The following is a 22,260-nucleotide window of genomic DNA, read 5'->3' on the forward strand; positions in this document are numbered from 1 at the left end:
CCCGACGTGAAAGATGACATAACGTGTAGGAGCAGGAGTAGGCCATTTGGCCCTTCGAGCCTGCCCCGCTATTCAATCATGGCTGATCTTCTAATCTAACTCCAGCTAATAACCTGACCCTGCCTTATCCCCATATCCCTTAATCCCTTTTGCAATAAGAAATCTGTTATATAAATGTAATTTTTTGTTGTATATAAATGCAATTTCTTGATGTTTTTTATTTCCTAATTATTACACCAGGTCTATATCCTATTAAGCTCTCTTTGTAAGACCTTTGCTGCCTCATTTAGAGTTCCCTCCAATTTGATGTCATCTGTAAATTTAATTAACTTACATTTGATCTGTGAATCCAGGTCATTAAGAATCAAGAGAGGTTCTAAGGGTTTGCAACCGAGCTGGGGGTGGAGGGCAAGGGGGGATAGGGGTGGAAATATGACTGAAGGCACGCAAATCAAAGTGGAAGATCTGAGGCACCCTGTTTATTATACCTGCCCCCCATTTTGAGCTTGTTCTTCAAACAACCATCTGCATCCTTCCTTTCAGCCAATTTTGAGTCTAGTACATGTCTTTTCCTTGTTACCCAGTGACATCAGTTTGTGAAGGAGTCTTTTGCATGGTACACGGTCAAACTTCTTTTCGACATCTAGGTACACTATGTCATATGGCTTCCCACAATCAGTTTGGGAGTTCATATTAAAAGGAAAAGTTCCTGATGAAATTGACTGAACAGTATCAAATTGTTAAGGAGGTATTAACTGTAATGTCTCACCATTTGAAATACACATATGGAAAAGTATATTCTAATGAACTACTCAATAATTTTCAGAAAGGGAAATGCAGGCAACCTTGTTATAATTCATAAGAAGTTGTTGCATGAGCTTGAGATTACACAATGCCACCGCTCAGAGGCTTAAAATCTCGCATGCACACGGAAAGATTAATTTTTACCTGTAGCTCCAAGGTCATTTTTATAGGTAGATATATAGAGAGAAAGTTAACAGAGACTCAGAAAGAGATAGAAACAGAGGGATCGAAAAAGTTAGAATGAGTCAGAGAGTCAGAGAAAAAGAGGGAGAGAGAGACTTGAGACGGAGCAGGGCTCGCACAGTATGATACCACAGGAACTATAGATCATGATGGAACTATTTTTAGTTAGCACTGAAGGTAATTTTGTGTGACATCCAATTATCTACAGTGTTTGGTTGTTCTCAATGGGACCAGTCCCCATTGGTGTGGACAATCGTCTCTCTATGTAATTGTTATTAGCTATTTAGAAGTTAAGATAATGACAAAAACAATCATGGAACTTTCGCTGATCAAGAAACACAATCTTCAACCTGATCAACCACCTAAATTTACTGCTCTTCATAGGTTAGATTGTTTTACATGTCACAAAACATTTCATATTAAAAGCTAATAAACTAAATGCATCGTGGAGAGACATACCTTAATTTTTATTTCTTCCTTTCTTTCCTTTTCAGCTATCTTTTTCTGCTTCTCTGCTTCTTTTCTTTTACGTCTTTCTTCTTCTCTACGCTTTCTTTTTTCCTCCTCCCTTAGACGCTTTTTCTCCAACTCTCTTCTCCTTCTTTCTTCTCTTTTCTCTTCTCTAAGTCGCTGAAACATTACAAATGTAATTGAAGATGTCAATTATAATCATCTTCAAACAATTAATATATTTATTATAAGTGAAACTTAAAAGAAAAATCCCACCTGCTTTTCCAGTTTCTTGTTTTTAATATACTCCAGAAGGGGTGTAGTTCTCCTGGCTATAAGCAAGATAGTAATTAAATTCAGCTTTCTAAACCCTGGTTCAATAAAATTAAAAAACACCCCTCTAAATTGAAAAATGGTAATGTAGATTAAAATAATTTCCTTTCAATAACATAACATAAGACAGACAAAGACAGAGAGACAACTACAGACAGAGACAGGATACAGCAAGCATCAATGGCACAATTTAAGGGACCTGGTTTAGAATAAATGCTTAGCCCGATTGTGTGAGGGAGATTAATTCAACTACAAGGCCATTCACGGCCTTGCTCCCTCCTACCTCTCCAACCTACTATCCCCCTACCTACCTGCCCGTACCCTCCGTTCCTCCGGCTCCGGTCTGCTCCACATCCCCCGCCCCAATCGCCCTACCATCGGTGGTCGGGCCTTCAGCCTCTCAGCCCCCAGGCTCTGGAACTCTATCCCCCAGTGCCTTCGCCTTGCTTCCTCCCTCTCCTCCTTCAAGGCCGGTCTCAAAACCTTTCTCTTTGACCGAGCCTTCAGCTCCCCTCTCGACTCTCTTCCCCCTCCTCGCTCCCTCCCTTCCCTCCCCTCACCCTGACCATTTCCCCCTTGCTCGGGTCATGACCCAACTGTGCAGCGCCTTGGGACGTCCTCCTGACGTGAAAGGCGCTTTATAAATGGAATCTTGTTGTTGTTGTTGTTGTTGACAGGCATGACTCAAATTACAGATCAGATTGTCTTTATTGCAAATTAGCAGAGGATCAAGGGGTGTGCAATGGGCTCCCAAGCAGCTGACTTGGTGGAGACATTGCCCAGTGTGAACCAACCATATCAATCTAAAAGATTAGGCAGAGCAGCAAAAGGCATTACAATTGTTTTCAGTGCTCCTGGGTGAGGGACGAAGGGAAAGAGAAAGTGAAAAATATCAGCCAGGGTTCCTGCTCCATTTACTATCCAGTAATCTCTGCTGAAAATACATGTCAGGTGAGGACTTGATTGGGCTTAATAATAATAATAATCCTTGCATTTGATATAGCGCTTTTCACGTCTTATAGACGTCCCAAAGTGCTTCACAGAATATACTGTAAAGTGAATTGACTGTATATTTGTGGGCGAACGCGGCAGCCAATTGCACACAGCAATGTCCCACAAACAGTCGTGGATTGAAAATGACCAATTTATTATTGTTATTTTTTGGAGGGGTTATTAATAGGCATGTGGAGTAAGGAACCTTGCCAAAGGTTTTGCCCTGCCTGGAATTAAACTCAGGTCTCTCACTTGCAAAGCGAGTGCTCTAACCACTGAGCTACAGGACTCCACACACTTGTTTATGATGTTCATTGTTGGATAGATTGCAACACTCAAGGCTAGCTGATCCACAAATGACAAATGGCTATTTGGACAAAATACAGAAAGGTGGAACAGTACCGCAGCATGAGTTAGCCCCTTCAGGAGAGGAGTGGAAATTGGAAGCGGAAACAAGAAAAAAGAAACAACACAATCATTAAAGTAACCAGCCAGGAAGGACAGATTACAGCTAAAGTCACAGGAAAGTAAGTTAAACTGTTCAATATTTATGCTGGCAAATCTACAGCAGACAGTAATGACAAATTAGGTGTTTAAATGAACAATTAAGAGACTGGTAATGTACAAAGGTCAGAACCAATGTTCTGATTGCCAACTATACAAACACGACAAAGACAATTATCTTTATTAGTATCCATTATTCAGAAAATACCATTTACAAAAATTATGGCCTCAATACCCTTTCTACGAGTAGTAAGAAATTCAATGAAAAGAGCAGCGATTTTTCGGTTTGAAAAGCGCTCATTGGAATACAGCAACAGGAATGCCACCTTGATGCCAGATAAAACACTTAATAATAATAACACTTGGAACCATCAAGTGCAACTCCAGCAGAGAACCTCACGCATGTCATACCAACCCTCAGGAATCTAGGCTCTGATATGATCTGTGATCAGTCACTCCGCCTTGCCCCCTCCTTATCCTCCTTCAAGTCCCATCTCAAGACCCTCCTCTTCGACCATGCCATCGGCCACCCCCCTCCGTTTCCCCACCCCGACCCCAGCTCGGGTCTGAAATGCTGTACTCTGTCCAGCGCCTTGAGACGTCCTCCCGACGTGAAAGGTGCTATACAAATGTAATGTTGTTGTTGTGATCAGAGATGAGTTGTTGTGAATCAGAATCATGTACATAAGTTTCCCTGCAAGAGTTATAATTGTTTTTGAGGCATCATTTCCTCTGTAGATTTCTGACCCGTGTCTTGTGGGCCTCATTGTATTAGAAATTATGGACCAGCAAAGGACATTTGGTCTGTCACCTGTCACGTTTACCCAGTTTTTGTACAACACTTTGCCTCAATTTTGTATATGTTAATGTACTTATTATATATTATATATATTGTAGATGTAGATAATATATTCATAGTTCGTGTATTTAAAGATGCCTGTGCCTTTAAGTGGATTTGTGATTTAAAAACTGCAAATCATTTTTATTTAAAATATCAAAAGCAGCCTTGGCGACAAAGTCTGTGACCTGGGTGAGTGGTTGCAACATTTCACAGGAAAAAGTCTACGTGGGTTCTTAGCAAGGGAAAAAGTATTGAGAGGATATATTAGAAACGGGAGGGGTTAGTTTTGTATAAAAGGTGGGAGGCTGGTGGGACTTGTGGTCCCAAGCCTTGTTTGACATCAAGGAGGTACGTGCCTGACTTGGGAGGGGTTCCTCCAGGTCAAGATTGTTTTTTCTTTGTACTAATTATAGATAAATGCTGCTAGTTTCATAGTGATAGTGTTAGGATTGTCTATTTCATTAATGTTGCGCCTGTTATACTTACAGTTAGTGTAAGTAGACATAGGTTTGTTTAGGGCTAATAAAATACCGTTGTGTTTTCTTAAGAGTGTCTCTCGAGTCTGTGTAGATTCTTAAAAGAGGTAATACACAAAACAGGTTGCAGCTTGATTCAGTGATCTAGTAGTGCGATAGGACGCTCGTGAAACCATCTCAATTGGGAAGACCTGTCATCGTGTAGATCTAATTAGTGAAGTTTCACAAGAAGAGGCAGCTTGCACGAACAGAGATAGGACTGACACAGTGGCCACCTAGTACACTGTGTGTTACTAAGCTTTGCGGGTTACATTTAGGGGTGAGAAGCGTCGCACATCCCTGTACCTGTATACTTTGTTCTAATTTCTTTGTGAGATTACATAATAGATTTTAGGCAGTTGTCAGGTGACACTTGGGACCAGAAAACTCAAGAGTTTGAAGCCGGGTGAGTCCATTATGCCTTTTTGATGTTAATCAAATTGGATAACTGAGGGTGAGAGAACTGGCTTTAAGGAAATAAACCTGACAAAGCCAGCCAGGTTTGTAGAATCCCAAATATAGATATGTTCCCAACCCTGCAAGTGAAAGCTGAAACGGTCCTAATTAGACAACTACAGGAGAGCCCTGTTGTAACGCAGTATTTGGGGTATGTAAATTACCAACCAGCATTATATTGGGGCATGTCTCTGATCAGCATTTCCAAATTCACTGCACATGCGGGCAGAAATCCGACTGGCTTCTCACATGGTGAATACTGACATCACTTCATGTGCGCTGTGTGCAGGAAGTGATATTGGGAGCAACCTGATGACCTATGAATCAGTATTTTGTAGCGCACAAGAATCCAGCTGGGGTTCTGAAGCTTTTCTGCCCACAATTTAGATTTTATTGGTAAGTAAATATCGGGGTCCACATCCCAATCACACAAAAGTGAACTTAAGTTATAATAATAATTATCATTTCACTTGCTATAGCACTATTCACATTAGAAGGACGTCTTACATACACCACTTCACAGAATTTTACTATAACATGTAGGACTGTGTATTTTGTATGTGAATGGAGCAACCATAGCAATGTTCCACAACAGCCAGGATGTGAATCACCAATTTAATCTGGGGGATTGTTGGGCAGGACAGTGGGAGAAACTCCCTTTTCTTTTCAAATAGTGCCGCAAGATCTTTAACATCCATCTGAATAGGTGGATGGGATTTAGGTCTCATCTGATATAAACAAGCATGCTATAATTGTTCCATTAGGGATTAAGGGATATGGGGATAAGGCAGGGTTAGGTTATTAGCTGGAGTTAGATAAGAAGATCAGCCATGATTGAATGACGGGGTAGGCTCGAAGGGCTGAATGGTCTACTTCTGCTCCTACATGTTATGTTATTGTAGTATGCAATTTTCATGATAAAATTGAGTTTCAATAGCTACATTTGATAAAGTGTTATAAATCCTAATAACTGATGTGCCAATCAAACCACAGAAAAGTGGCACACAAACCAGAAGAGATAACATCTAGTCTGATCACTAAAGAGTTACAACAGGAAAATAACATAATTAGGAAGAAAACCTTTATCTTTAGCAAGATAAAAAGGTCAACATAAGGTCTATGATGTGGACAAAATGCAATTGATAAAGTAATTTCAAACTTGGTCTCCTGTGACAGGACCAGTGTCTGGAAAATGGTACGAGTCCAAGGCATGTAATATATAAAATAATATATAAAAACACGTATTTGTTTACAATCCCATTTGATCAACCAGCGTCACTGAGTTGCTTGTAGAAACAACTTTTTTTCTGAGCAAATAATGAAAATCAACACAGCATTGATGCTTGAATAAAAAAAATGCAAATTTTTGAAACTCCATAGCAGGTAAAACAGCATTAGAAAGAAAACCATTAACCCAGCTTACTTTTTCAGATGTTGATCAACCTTCTGTGCAGTTTTCAAACATTTTCTGTATTTATTTTAGATTTTATATATTTCAGTCTTTTTGATTTTTACAGTATTAATGTGTTTTACCTAAGCTGACTACAAACATTTGCAAAACTCACAGGCAAAACAGTTTATGCTAGTTATATGTACATGTAGAAATGAACACAAGAGTTCTTTACTATCAACAAGAACCAATATTTCCTGGTTATCAAACTGGTATATCCAGATTACCTATATATCCAACTGATCCTTGAAGAAAATTGTGGACATAATGTGATTTAATATGACATCTTCCACCACATGGGCCAATAACGTAACCATAAAAGGAAAGGATTTTTTTTTGAAAAAAGATTCTTAGAAAAAATGTAATATAAAAATCACCATCAGACTGACCAATAAGTTCTCTGGTCTTTGCCTCTATCTCTCCTAGTAGTGTCTCCGGGTTGGCTGTAACTTTTTCTTCATCTGCACAGTAAGTTTCCAAAAAATTCTTGTACTCAGGATCTATAGTATATTTAAAACAAAATTTCATTCAGCTATGTAACAAACATAATTCATTTAGATCAGATATAATTGTGTAATAGAATCCTATGTGTCCCTCAAACACTCTGGATATACATTTAAAGGAAGTTACAATCCTTTTAGCTTGTAAATTTCAGCAATTTACTTACCAATAAAATCTTCTCTCATGTTCTAAACAAAGTTCTGTTGTGAGTTTTCTCCCTCAGCCTGTGTTTTTCACATTAGGATTCTGGAATAAGCAAGTGGGATGAATTTCTATTTATTCCACCCGTTCATCCAGTTCCTCAGAGTGAGTCCATTTTTACCAATAGCAGACAGGAGAAGTGACACGGTGCACATTTGAACCACCAATATATAGTGCCATGGACTGGTGGACCAAGGTTCAAGCTCACATGTTTTTGAGTTTCTGATTAGTCACACTGCTATGCGACTGGGGCACCACCAGACAGGGGAGAAAGGGTAATTAGATATATAGTCTTCACCAGGCAGGTTTTGTATGTTTCTGGCTAGTTCTAGTGGTAATCTTAGAGCATGATGCTCATCCTGCCGCTCAGATGTAAAAGGGTTGAGGGGCAGTAACAAATTACAAAGAAGGTAAGTAACAAGCAGCCAGACAAGACAGTTTACAGCAGTTATGTTTTTTTAATGCGATCTTCAAGTCTACAGGAGATGTTAAACGGGAAAAACACAAAGTAAATGTTAGTGTTATTAGGCATTTATTTAGAGAGTCTCATCAACGTAAATCCCTCTCCCTCCCAATTTTTACATTTTTTCTTTTTGTGGCTACATGACAGAACCATGTGAAAATCTATTTTCTTCAGGACAATAATAATTAGGAGCAAGAAGACTTGCAAGTAAAATAGTTTTAAAGTTACTGTTGTTGGTGAAAATAAGGAATAGACAAGTTAGGTTAGACAGTTAAATCTAAGTGAGGTTAGATTTATTGAAGCTAAAAGTGACAATAGGAATTGAGAATGAGAATTGAGAAAGAATAGCAAGAAAAAAAGTAAGACAAATTGAATAGATTAAAATGTTTAAATTGAAAATGTATTTCATTTTATTATTTTACTTCTGGGTTAGTGTTACATAAATAAAGCTATTCCTTCTATTTGAGTAGTTTATTTCAAGTTCATAGTGAGCTGTAAAATATCAGGAAGATGAATGTTTCTCTGAATCTATCAGCGAACTAGAGTGAGGTATGGTCTTGACAATGCTGTGCTACTTTCAGCTTGTACTTATTCATGGTAATTACCTTCTTCAATGCTCCCAGTTTTTGTATCTTTCTTCTTCAGTTTTCTTTTAGAAATTTTCTGAAATGGAGCAAATTCCACCACAGCTGGATATTCCTGACCTGGAGATGTAAAGTCGCAGAAACACAATTAAGTTATTCTGTACAGATAATCCAATTTATTCTGCATGAATAAAATGATGAAGAACGAGCGTGACAGAAATCAGCAAAATCTGAATTGTTTGCACATGCAATCATTGACAATAGATATTTATCATACTTCAATGGAGTTAGCGGGGGAGCTTGAAAAAACATTGTAGAAAATAAATAATAACTCTTGTATTTGAAAGTATCCATGTCAGGACGACAACTCAAAGCGCTTAACTGGATTTATTGTAACGTGTAGAGACTGTATTTTGTAGACAAACTTGGCAGCCAATTTGCATACAGCAATGACCCACAATCTGCCACGAATACATTTTCCTGGGGGATTGTTCGCTCAAATTTCAGGAGAAACTCCCTCCTCTTTTTAATAGTGTCACGGGATCTTTAATGTCCACCTGAACAGGCAGATGGGACCTCAGTTTAACATCTCATCCGAAAAACAGCATCAGGTCTGGTTATACAGAGGGTGAGATGATCTCAAGAAGCTTCACAGATGATTACAGTCAAGTATAGGTTATTAGAGCCTATTTATTGGAGGTACGGTGGTCCCATGTAAACCACTAAAAAGGTCTTAATTTTGCACAAAGGTTTACAGCAGATTCTTTATGAATCAGAAACTGTGTCATTTTTCCACCATCAGCAAGAATGCCAACAGCCCTTTTGAAGCCAGTAAATAAGATATTGCCTTGCTGGCGAATCAAACGAACTTCAAACAAACATAGCCATGCCAGAATGCAAACAGGTAGAACAAACAAATTACTAAAGGTAACAGTTAGATGTCAACAATAATTATATAGAAAATATTGAAAAATTACATGATAAAGTAGTTACAATATTGAAATCTCTTCTTGCCATTATTGTGTTATAAAGTGTGTTTCCACTTCCTACCCACCCTCTCTGTTGTGCATATTCACAAGCCTACCCACAGTACATCGCATTCATGTGTGAGATGGAAAGAGAGCGGGACCCATGATGGAAATTTCCTCAGGATAGAGGGGCGAGGAAGAGGTCAATGGCTTTATCTCCTCACACCCTCCACTAATCTGATTTAGGGCAGCTGCACCTCAAGACACCCTGTTCTGAAGGTGCCTTGCTGTGCTGACACTCTTCCCGCCCTCTTTACTTCTCACCTCTCCAGTTCTTGTTGTTCCCCTATGTGCTGTTTCATCATCTACTTTGTCCTCTGAGATATCATACTGTGAGTTGTGTTGTTGTACTGCTTGCTAGGGAGTATTGTCATGCAGAGGCAAGGGTTTTTGGAAAGAGGAGGAGGAAAGTGTCAGCCAGCCATTATTCCCCCAGCAATCCTCTTTCCTCATCCCTGCTCCACTGCATCTTCTTCATCACCTTTCACTTCATTCTCCACGTAATGAAGTTGATGATATCCCCCTTGAAGATGTAACTCCAACTTTGTGTTGCTGATCATACTGAGATGCAACTGAAAGGGTTCTTCGCAAACGGGAGATGGCAGGGAGGCTGAAAGAAACAATGAGAAGCACATGGATAACTTTCACGACGAGGTAGTCTATTACTACATGGAAATGAGGCACATGTCTACAACGTTAAGCTAAATGATCATTAAAAACATTGTACCTGGCCAGCCACAGCTGTTAGTAAACACGCCAAGGTGCTGCCCTGTGTAGAGGGTGCTATATAAATGCAAGTTGTTGTTGTTATTGTTGTAGTACCAGTGAAGATAATAATCATTTCCATCATCAGCAGCTCATATCTGCGGGGGTCCTCCACTTGCATTGGCTAAAGTTGTGCAGAATCTTCCTCTGAGAAAACATGCACACTCATTAATTTCTCCATTGTGCTGGTCCCCAATTTTTAGGGCACATGCAAGTTGTGGGTGTAGTTTAACCAAATACCTAAACATCATCACATTCCGTTCATCTTACCTTTTCACTAGCCTTCATCTCATTGTCTTCAGGTAATGACAAGTTTGAACTGGGATAATTCAGTTGGTGCACAACTTCCAGCCATCCATTCCTCCTTCATCTGCTCTGGGCAAAGTTGCCAGTCACCCTCAAAATATTTCTTTTCCTGCTCTTGACTGCCACTGAACATGGCTAGTTGGCTGCTTTCCACACCCTTGCCCATGTATCCATTTTCCATTGAATCCATGTATATATGGAGATATCCAGTAGACATATCCAGGCAGCAATCACCCTTTGTGCTTGTTGAACTGGGGTTACAGAATCTTTATGAAAACACCTGCGGCCCACCATCATATTTTGACTGCCAGAGATAGCCACTGTAAAACTGCAATTTTCGAGTGGTAATTTTTTAGTTTAAAAAAGGACCATTACCAACACCCTTTACTCAAATGCTGTATGGCTAACAGAATTGCAGCCCCCTTTATTCGTTATTTCAAAATGTCTCATCTTAGCCTCAACTAAGACTTTTCTGTATTAAATTTCATCTGCCATCTAGCCATTACTTTGTCTTGGTGACATAATATGATCCTTTCGTACTTGCACCAGCAAAGTTCTACAAGAAGTCAAGAACAATTTTAATTGTATCTGTAGCATTTTTGTCCAGGACTCCGAGAGAAATTAGTTTCTCATTTCAAAGAGCATTAGTGGACCTCCAATGTTCACCTTAACTAAATCACCTTCAGCTGGCAGAGCTTGGAGGTGCAAACCAGGTTGTGAGGTAGAGATAATAATAATCCTTACACTTGGTATAGCCCCTTTCTTGTCAGAAGAATGTCCCAAAGCAATTCACAGGATATACTGTAAAGTGCAGTAACTGTGCTTGTGAGTGAACGTGGCAGCCAATTTGCATACAGTGACAATCCTCACAAACAGTCATGAAGTGAAATATAAGAACGTATTAAATGCAAATAATTCAAAATACTTTACATTATTAGCTACTTTGCTTTGAAATTTAGTGACAATTAAAGGCAAATGTTGCAGCTGATCTGTAACAGTAAGGATCAAAAACAATAATGAAATCAACGACCACATACCTTTTTTGGGGGAGGGTAAGAGAATTTGGATTAGGGAGGAATACTGGCCAGGATATTGAGAGAGCTTCTGTAGTATTTCAAAATAATGTCATGCGATCTTTTAACGTCTGCCACAATAGGCAGATGGGACCTTGGGTCTTGACTGTCATAAGTGTAGAAAAATGCACACAGCGAATGTATGGTAGCCAAAACTGTGCATAACTGTGTATAAACATGAAAGATCTCACAGTGCCTTTCGCTATAAACTCTCAAACTGCCTGAGAAATAATCTGGCACTTTTGCAAACATTAATCATTGTGAGCTAGAAACTGGAATAAATTTTCCTGGCCAGCACCTCGGGACGTCCTCCCGACGTGAAAGGCGCTCTATAAATGAAATCTTGTTGTTGTTTGTAATTTAAGTAGATTAAATAAATAAACAAACAAACAAATAGAAAGAAAAGGAATGATACAGAATAAAATAATATGAATACTAGCTTTGACAGTGCTTTGGGTTTCATAATCCCTGACTGTCCAGCGCCTTGGGACGTCCTTCCGATGTGAAAGGCGCTATACAAATGTAATTTGTTGCTCACAATGGGAAGCCATGTAATTTTAACTGGTTAAACAGGCATTGCCCCAACTCACACTCTGGGTTTCCCAAGTTTTGGCTCTTGCCAACCAGTGCCTAATACTTTCTGGAATTAGGCAAGCAAGATGTGTCCTTCTAGAGAGAGAATGCACACTTTGTTCCAGGTGTGGAAATCTCAGCCTGGTTTAGATACTCTAAAGCTTAGTGAAGAGTTTCCTCATTGTCACCAAAAAAAATACACCCTCCACCTTTTTAAATTTGCTATGTTGCTAGTTTCTCCCTCCATCAAAGTCACTATTAGTAGCTGAGCCTTTAGCCAATTTGGTCCTACTCTCTGAAACTATCTTCCGAAAATTGTTTTGCCCCACTTCTCTCCTTGCCTTCAAAACATATCCCTTTTACCATGCATTTGGTTCCCATGCTGAATTCTTCATTCTAGGTGCCGCAAACATAACTTTTAAGCGTTTTGAGATATCATCCGACTGAAAAAGTTATTACTATTCACAAGATCATTTGTCACAGTGTACTGACAGCAGAAAAGTGTAATTTCTTGCCAATTTCTATGCAGAAACAAATGCAATTTGGATTTGGAAACAAATGCCTAACATAATGATGCTAAAACTGTAAGTTTTGAGTTTGCACAATAAATGGAAGTTGCATGGAATGCAGAAAATCTGTCATTTCTTAATAGATAAGAGTGGGGTCTCACACAGAAAATAGTAAAACTGAATTGACAAGTGATAACATTATTTATAAGAATGCAACGCATGCTTTGAATTACCCTTATTATCAATGAAGACATATCCATCAAATCGGTCTCTGAAGAGAATTATGTCATCAGGATTTTTAAAATTGATGTAGGCTCTACAGAAGAGGTGGGGATGAAGGCTGAAAGAAATAAAAAAGATTGTAGCTCAAAATATCACATATACTAAGCCTACAAATATACAGAATAAAACTCTTATTAAAAAAAGCTGATAACAAAATGGACGTAGAACATAATTATGCTCTTGAATCATGCTATGATAAAATTCCACGAAAGCCAGTCAGATTGTTAACTATCATATATTTTAAGTGCTTTGAAATGTTTTCTTCAATAAGTCATCATGAACCCTGGCACGTACTTTAGCTCAGCTTCACTCTAGGAAATTACGAACAAAATAAACATCGGAATTTTCTTCATTTTCAAATGGGGTTATTGAGTCCATCATTTCTATGCCAGAATGGAACCATGCAGCATAAATCTCTAAATTACTATATAGGATTTCAGGAAATTTTAGTGATTCAGCACAATTGTATGCAGGGCCAGATTAAGCTTGAGGGGGCCCGAGACTATTATAGTTTTGGGGGCATCTCTTTGCCTGTTCAATTCCTTCCCTTTACTGTTTTACCACCACCCGTGCCCACGACGATGCCAAACACTCTATTGTCAATATAGCTTGACGGAGACACATCTACACCCAGACACACAACAACAAAATTACATTTGTATAGCACCTTTCACATCGGGAGGATGTCCCAAGGAGCTGGGCAATCAGTGTTTCGGACCCGAGCTGGGGGTCCGGATCAGGGAAGATGAAGGGTGGTGCGGGAAAGAGGGTGATCGAAGGCAAGGTCGAAGAGAAGGGTCTTGAGTTCAAGAGGGTGGGGGCAGAGTGGCAGAAGGCCCGCCCCCGAGGCAGGGGATCTGAAGCAGGCCAGAGCCCGGGAGCGGAGGGAGCAGGCAGGATGGTGTGGGATTAGAAGGTCGCAGAGGTAGGGGGTAGCAAGGCGATGAAGGGCTATAAAATGAGGACCAGGATTTTGAACTGTATCCTCTGTGTGATGGGAAGCCAGTGGAGTCAGGCGAGGATGGGTTGATAGAATCACGGAGCCTGTTGCGGGAAAGGACAAAGGCTGCAGAGTTCTGGATGATCTGCAACCTATGGAGAGAGGAGTTGGGGAATTCGACAAGAAGAGAGTTTGCGTAGTCAAGCCTGGATGTTATGAATGAGGGTCTCAGTGGCCTGCGATATGAGACGGTGGCAAGCCGGGTGATGTTGAGGAGGCAGGGGAAGGCAGAGCAGGACATGACATGGGGTAGGAAGGATGGTTGAGGGTCAAACAAGACATATGCACAGGCAGACACACACAAATAGACAGAAAAGAGACATGTACACAGACAATCTTACAGGGGCTCAGTGGGGTCCCATTCCGAGATCCCTGTGGCGCAATTTTCTATTGGCTGATTTTTGTGCATTCGCGAGAAGCTGAAAACATGGCTCCTTGCACATGCACAACAGTGCTCTGACCTCCAGAGAAATCTGGATCTGTCCAGAGGTCAGAATTGCTGCAGAGACTGTACAGGGCTCCCTGACCCTGGTGTCACAGTCACTCGCTCTATTTGGTGGCCCTTCAAAATCCAGGTCCCGGGGCTGCAGCCACTAAAGCACTTGCGTTAATCAGGCTTTGATCGAATTATATAGAAATTTACAGCAAGGAAATTTTAGCCCACTGTGCTTGTGCTGGCTCTCTGAATATCCACTTAGTCTCATTCTCATATCTTTTCCCATACCTTTTTATATTTCCTCTTTTCAGATATTAATTTCATTTCCTTTTAAACGCTAATACAGATTCTGCCTCCACTAGCATTCTACGTAGAGCATTCCATGCCCTAACTAACCCTCTGGAGAGAAAAGTTTTTCTAATCTCTCCTTTGCTCTCTTGGTATTCGCTTTGCATCTATTGCCTCTAGTAGCTGACTCACCCATGTGAGTGGAAATCATTTCTCCCCGTTTGTTATAAAAACCTCAGAATTTTAAAAACATTCATCAGGCTTCTTCTCTACTCTGTATTAGGGAAAACAACCCAAGTTGCTGCAGTAAAACAAAGTAAAACCCTACGCAAAAGAAAACCTTTCATCCCTAGTATCAGTCTAGTGTATCTCTTTGGAACCCACTCCTTACTCATCTAAGGAACATAATTAAATGTATAACCAAGGTATTCATTCCACTGGTAACTTAGATCATAAGAAAGTGTTGTGAAAAGACCATATCTATGTATAATCTTTACCCAAAGCACAGACAGAATTACCAAGAAGAGTTCCACTCAGTGGAACTATTTCCTGATAACTGAAGGTATTACAGAAAACTGATATTCATCACGTATTGGAATACATTTTATTCAACAATAACATTACCATAGTTCTGAGTTTGAATCTCAAACAATTCTCCTGGAATTTTAGATTAAAATGGCAGTCATGTGCTTTTATTTCCATCATTGTACGCCATCAATTCATGATCTCAAATGATACTTTCCAACCATATTATTCAATAACAGAATTACAGAAATAAATTTAGATGTGCTGAACAATTCAAATTGTAGGAAGAACAACTTATTTCTGCCTATCTGCAAGTAAAACAGTTGCAAGTAAATATCATTGAATCATTATTATTACTCCTAATTTAGAAGTTTACTTCTAATTCGGCAGAACTGGCTGGACCACATCAAAACTTACCACTCCACCCTCACCTCCGCTAAATCGTCCTTCTAATCCAAGATAATCTTGGAAGCCAAAGACAACCACAGGCTCCTCTTCTCCACCACCAACTGCTTCTCTGCCCGCCCTCTCAAGTCTCACCCATCTTCTTCTCCAACTCCAACTGCAAGGAGATTCTGGACTTCCTAGAGACCAAAATCGAGGGAATCTGCTCAGCTGTCAACTGCTACCCTCTCGCAATTGCCCCTTCACACCCCAGCCCTACACATCCCTCCCTCTGCATCTTCGAACCTGTCTCCCCCGCCTCTCTCACCACCATTATAACCCACATGAAACCCACCACCTGCTCTCATCAGGTTTCCGTGCAGTTTACAGCACAGAAACTGCCCTGGTCAAAGTGACAAATGACATTCTGTCCAAATGTGACCCGGACTCCCTCTGCCTCCTCGTCCTCCTTGTTGCCTTTGATTCTGACAACATTCTATCCTCCTCCATCGCCTCTCCTCTCACCTCAACCCTCATGGTTCTGTCCTTTAGTGGTTCAGATCCCACCTCTCGTGCTCCATCTTGGCGGCAACATCTGCAGACATGGGGTGAACTTACACATGTATGCAGATTGCACCCAACTCTATCTCTCTGCTTCCACCCTTGATTCCAGGACCACTACTGTCCTCTCAGAATATCAGTCAAACATCAAATCCTGGATGAGAGCTAACTTTCTACAGTTGAACGTCAACAAGGCCAAGGCCCTTCTGATTGGCTCCCGTCAGTACCTCCACACCTCAGGCACTAACAGCATCACCATTCATGGATGCACACTCCACCTTATTAAACCAGTCTGGAACCTTGGCGTCTTGTTTGACCCTCAACTGTCCTTTCTACCCCACATCTGTGACCCGTTGGGATCACTAATCTCCGCTAATCTCTCACCCCTCCGGCCGCCGAAACCCTCATCCCCGCATTCATCACATCTGGGTTCAACTACGCTAAGTCAAGTACAGTTGTCAGCTTCCCCAATTCTTCCCTCCCCAAGCTGCAGATCATCCAGAACTCTGCAACTCGTATCCTCTCCTGCACCAGGCTATCATCCCTACCCTCCCGGCCCCCATTCCCCACATACAGTTCAAACCCCTCGTCCTCGCCTTCAAAGTCCTCCACGGCCTTGCTCCTCCCCACCTCTGTGATCTGCTAACCCTATATCAACCTGTCCGCTTCCTCGCTCAATAGGCTCCTTTCTGCTCCACATCCCCGCTTGGCCCGCCCCACCATTGGCCTCTCTGCCCCAACCTTTGGAACTCCATCCTACGAGGCCCGTCTCGAGACCTTCCTCTTAAAACTGGGCCTTGAGCCACCCTACTGCCCTTTCTGCTCTCCACCCTCCCCGATCCCAATCTCCTCCTTGCTTGGGTCCAAATCCCTGACTGTCCAGCGCCTTGGGATGTCCTCTCGATATGAAAAGGGCTATACAAATGTAATTTGTATTTTTGTATTGTATTTGCACAATACTGTATACAAATATCTTAACATTTCAACATTTAAAATAATAATATTCCTTGCATTTGATATTTTATCATGTTTTTGAGATGTTTTATAAACACTAATATATACAAGTTTTTTAATTGTGATTTTATAAAAAAATGATTACAGAGCTTTATTCACCACATGTATTGATGTAATTTCTAGGGAGTGTTTAATAAATTATGATTTTTCTTGTCATATTACTTTCAAAATGATTTCATAATGATGTGGCATTTTCAGAATGCTATCTAAACATTTTTAACTGGAAACGTGACATAAAGGAACTATTACATTCTGTATTAAAGAATAATCAAATACTCTTTCCATTTCTACTTATAAGGATGCATTATTACTGCATTTCTATGTTGCTGAATCATTCTCACATGTGAAAGATATTTCACTAGCTTTCAGTAAGTATCATGTATGTACCTTCCAAAAAAGAAATGTAAAATGACCGTTTACAGAAGGATCACTGACATTTTATTCATACCTTACATCAGCAGCACAAAATTCAAAATAATCATGGGATGGTAATGGATGCAGGTGTTCTTCCAATTGAGTTTTGGTTAGGTTAGGAGGCAAACGTCGAATCACCACCTATAAACATGCAAATCAGAGAATGAAGTATCAACAACAATTTGCATTTATATAATAATAATTCTTGCATTTGAAATAGTGCCTTATCTCTTGAGATATCTCAAAGAGTTTCACAGAATATAGTGTAAAGTAGATTGACGGTGTATTTTATGGGCGAAACACAGCAGCCAATTGCCCACAGCAGTGAGTGTGTATATATATATATATATTCAGTGAGTGAATATATGCCATCCTTAATGCAGGGTAGGGTCCCAGAGCGCAAATGCAGCACTCAAAAGCTGTGAGGATTAAATGGCACAGAAGCCATCGTTAATTTGTAAAGTTTTTTTTTAATTATCCCTCGCCCTCAGGCCTTGATTCATGCCGGAGAACAATTTCACAGATCTCCTCTTGTATCCTGTCCAAGTGGTCATTCAAACATTACTGTTGATACACTACAATCTTGCCCACAAAATTCACAGTCAAGTTACTTTACACAATATCCTGTGAAGTGCTTTGCTTCGACATGATAAGGCAGTATATCAAATGTAAGGATTATTATTCTTACTCTACAACTGTGGGAGCTTCACATCCATGTCTGGATCCTTGCATCATGTGATGTACACAAATGTGCACTTTGGAGTATGAGCGAGTTGAAAGTGATCAGCAGCAGGAACCCTGTCTGAATTTTCCCTCCCTAACCAAATGGCAATAGAGCCAATGATAGCAACCCTTCCTAGGTAAGCTTGTAGACAACAACAAAAAACTTACCTTGTATAGCGTCTTTCATATCGGGAGTACCGTCCCATGGCGCTAGACAGTCAGGGATTTGGACCGAGCACGGGACTGGGATCAGGATGGGTGGAGGGGCACGGAGGCTAGGAGTAGGAGGGTAGCCAAAGGCATGGTCAAAGAGGATAGTTTTAAGATATGCCTTGAAGGAGGCAAGGGAAGTAGCAAGTTGAAGGGACTGGAATGTTCCAAAGGGTGGGGGCAGAGAGGCTGAAGGATCAACCGCCTTCGGTAGGGCGGGCCGAGCCATTCTGCCCATCTAACCTATTTTTTTCCACAAAATGTGTACAGTTTTCTATCTGGACCAAACTGTCACGTATTGATTTATGCGGGGGCGGGTGGGGGTGGGTGAGAGGGAGGAGAAACAAGGTTATTTCCTCCACCATTAAAGCTGCATTACATTTGAAGAGTTGTGATGTTGCGTTCCTGGGTATGTCTGTTGGACATCAAGTCCTGGATGAAAGCTAACTTTCTTCAGTTGAACGTCAACAAGACCGAGGCTCTCCTGATTGGCTCCCGTCAGCGCCTCCCTCACCTCAGGCGCTGACAGCATCACCATCTATGGTTGCACACTCCACCTTGCTAAGCCATTCCGGAAACTTGGGGTCTTGTTTGACCCTCAACAATCCTTTCTACTCCACATCTGTTCTGTGACTCACTCTGCCTTCCAACTCCACAACGGCGCCCAGCTCCGCCACTGTCTCATCCTGTGGGCCGTCAAAACCCTCATACATGCTTTCATTACGTCGAGGCTCGACTATGCAAACTCATTGCTTGTCGGCCGCCCCAACTCCTCCCTCCATAGGCTGCAGGTCATCCAGAACTCTGCAGCCCGTGTCCTCTCCCGCACTAGGCTCTGCGACCCTATTACCCCCATCCTCACACAACTCCACTGGCTTTCCATTAACACAGAGGATATAGTTCAAGATCCTGGTCCTCACCTTCAAAGCCTTCCACGATCCTGCTCCCCCTACCTCTGGGACCTATCCCCCTACCATCCTGCTCGCTCCCTCCGCTCAGTGGGCACCAGCCTGCTTCACGTCGTCCCCTGCCTCGCTCGCCCCACTATTGGCAGGCGGTTCTTCTGCCACTCTGCCCCCACCCTCTGGAACTTCATCCTAGAGTCCCCCCGCCTCGGCCCCCTTCCTTGCCCCTTCAAGACAATCTCTTTGACCGTGCTTTTGATCTCCCTGCTTCCCCCCACCCCTGCCCTCCACCCTCCCGACCCTGAGCTCGGGTTCGTAACTCTGTCTGTCCAGCAACTTGGGACTTCCTCCCGACGTGAAAGGCGCTTTACGAATATAATTTTGTTGTTGTTGCAGTTTTTGTATGGGGTGGAGCAGGGAATTGGGATTAGTCAGCTCCAGTGAAGCAGCTGACACTTGCATAGGGTCAATGAAAGCCATAGAGTATGAAAGGAAACAACAATCGCAAGTATTGAAAACTCAATTCAAACTGTATAGAAGGGGTTAATTTGGTCAAGATACCAAATTACAATGGCTTGTGTGAGCCAAACCAAAAAACTATTTTCAGGCTATGAGTGGGGTGGGGGAGTGTTACAAGGAGGCCAGTTTGATACTAACCACACAGTAAACAAAACCAAGTTGTAAAATATGCCATATAACAATTAATTGAAATGGAGTCACTTGTAGAAGATCAAAGTTTGGGCACTCTCAAAGACCTTTGTGAAACATAAACAAAAGACTACAGAGTGTTATCAAAAGTTGTCTTATCAGTCGAATAATAAACAATGATAGACCGGGAAGACAACAACTTGCATTTATATAGTGCCTTTCATGCAGTGGTGTAGCCTGATGCTGAGGGGGGCGGGTGAGGTATCATAGGCACTGCAGGCAAGGTCTTCAGGCAGGATCTGAAATGGGGAAGCAGGGAGCAAGGTGGATGGATTGAGGAAGAGAGTTCGGAAATAGTAGCTGAAAGTACGGCCGCCAACGGTGGAGCTGAGGGGAGGCCGGAGCCAGCCGACTGGAGCAGTGGGAGTCCTGTATCTCAGTGGTTAGAGCACTCACTTTGCAAGCGAGAGACCTGAGTTCGATTCCCGGCAGGGTGAAAGCAAGTTTCCTTACTTCACACGCCTGATAATAATCCCTCAAAAAAACAATAATAAATTGGTCATTTCAATCCATGGCTGTTTGTGGGACACTGCTGTGCACAATTGGCTGCTGCATTTCGTCCACAAATATAGTCAATTCACTTTACAGTCTATTTATTCTGTGAAGCGCTTTGAGATGTCTAGAAGACGTGAAAAGCGCTATATCAAATGCAAGGATTATTATTATCAAGGGATTTGTAGACAATTGGCGAGGTTCTTGTCGTCTATCCGTTCTGTGATAGGGAACCAGTGGAGTCTGCTGAGGACTGGTATGATGGGGGTATGGAGTTCAGTATATGGGCAGCGGAATTTTGAATTAGTTGGATTTTGTAGACAGTGCAACCCTTAAGGGAAAGAGTGTGCACTCCACACCAGACAAAAAAAAACATACACATGTGTAACCCCAGCAGTTTGGTTTGTAGACTGTTAAGCAGGGTGATGGTTTTCTGGTTTCTAGCTGACCAAGAAGAAACAAACAGAGGGTGGCGTTCATATGTAGGATACGCTTAGGCACAGCAATGTATCAACTGACAAAAAAAAATCTCCACATGTATGCGGATGACATCCAACTCTATCTCGCAGCCTCCACCTGGACTCCAGGACTTGTTGATTTCCTGGCAAACTGTATGGCTGACGTGCTTACACCCACCTCCTCCCTGCCCCTGGCTCAGTGTCGGGTTTGGTCACTGTGGAGGTTCGCCATTTAAACGCAAGTTGTTGTTGTAAATTATTCTGCAGCCACACTTTACAGCCCAGAAGCCACTCAAGACGATCTGCTGCTTCCCCCTTAAAGTTCGAACATCAACTTACGAGGGGGTGAATTTACCTTAAAATGCCTGCAGACCCCGCCCGGCTCAATCTCACCAGTGGAGTATTAAAAGAAATCTGCCTGCAGCTGGAGCATATGGTGGGGAGGGGGGTGGGGGGTCGTACGGCATCCGAGAAGCGAGCCGGGACCGGGGTGCGTGCGATCACGCTTCCACTCTGGTTGCTTTTGCTCGCCAGCTTCTTGCAAGAAAGCGAGACAACAAAGCAAAGGGTGGGCACGGGGTGGCAGTGGTGACCGGGAGGGAGGGAGAGGGGAGAGAGAGAGGGAGGGAGAGAGAGAGAGGGAGGGAGGGAGGGAGGGAGAGAGAGGGAGGGAGGGAGAGAGGGGGGAGAGAGAGGGAGGGAGGGAGGGAGGGAGAGGGGTGAGGGAGGGAGCATGTGCCGCTCGGCTCGCGAGCTGTCAATCAGCCGCCGCGCTCTGCTCCGAGCCGTTAGCCTTTTAACTCTGCCGTCGCCATGGAGACCCCGCCACGCTCAGCCAGGAGATGACTAAAAAAGCCAGTGGCACCGATCAAGCCAGCGTCGCCCGCCCGCCCCCCTCCTCCCTCACACACACCTTGGTGAGAGCCTCCTTCTTCTCCTCTTTCCGTTTCTCCCCTTCATCTTTATCCCTGAACTGGATCTCCACTCGCCGCTCCCGTCCCTTGTTCTCTTTCTCCTCTTTCATCCCCGCCGACGCCTTCCTCCTCCTCCTCCCTCCCTCCCTCACTCTCTCCCTCCCTCACCCTCTCCCGAGTCGTGCGCCGAATCTCGCGAGACCTGGCGTTCGGGTACCTGCCGCGAGACCTCGCTGGTCGCCGCTCCCTGATTGGCTGCTTCTCCCCGACCGCCAGCAGGAGCGCAGTGGTGACCGCACGAGCGGAGCAGTCAGTCAGTCAGTCAGTCAACCGCCACACCCGCACCCCACCGGCTGAGGGGCAGCGGCTGAGGGGTTTATGACGCCAATCCCCCACCCAACTCCCTCCCCCCAA

General features: G+C 42.4%; 1 protein-coding gene across 2 annotated transcripts in view; it reads right to left on the reverse strand.

The window, feature by feature from the left end:
* LOC103185776 (regulator of nonsense transcripts 3A) overlaps window positions 1-21,977 on the reverse strand; it is a 31,300-nt gene extending 9,323 nt beyond the window's left edge. Inside the window, exons 1-7 of one of the 2 annotated variants that reach the window (XM_042334173.1) lie at window positions 21,846-21,977; window positions 17,471-17,577; window positions 12,766-12,872; window positions 8,300-8,398; window positions 6,919-7,029; window positions 1,714-1,769; window positions 1,447-1,617 (exon numbers count right to left, since the gene is read on the reverse strand). In XM_042334173.1, the coding sequence (XP_042190107.1) occupies window positions 1,447-1,617; window positions 1,714-1,769; window positions 6,919-7,029; window positions 8,300-8,398; window positions 12,766-12,872; window positions 17,471-17,577; window positions 21,846-21,956 (762 nt within the window). In that variant the 5' untranslated portion in view covers window positions 21,957-21,977. Of the gene's footprint in view, window positions 1-1,446; window positions 1,618-1,713; window positions 1,770-6,918; window positions 7,030-8,299; window positions 8,399-9,787; window positions 9,917-10,033; window positions 10,219-10,341; window positions 10,765-12,765; window positions 12,873-17,470; window positions 17,578-21,845 lie in introns of those variants that run through there. The other variant, XM_042334175.1, reaches the window with a different exon arrangement.
* Between the last annotated feature and the right edge of the window lie 283 nt (window positions 21,978-22,260).

Source organism: Callorhinchus milii, unplaced genomic scaffold (assembly GCF_018977255.1).
Source record: "Callorhinchus milii isolate IMCB2004 unplaced genomic scaffold, IMCB_Cmil_1.0 Scaffold4, whole genome shotgun sequence".
Taxonomy (NCBI): Eukaryota; Metazoa; Chordata; class Chondrichthyes; order Chimaeriformes; family Callorhinchidae; genus Callorhinchus; species Callorhinchus milii.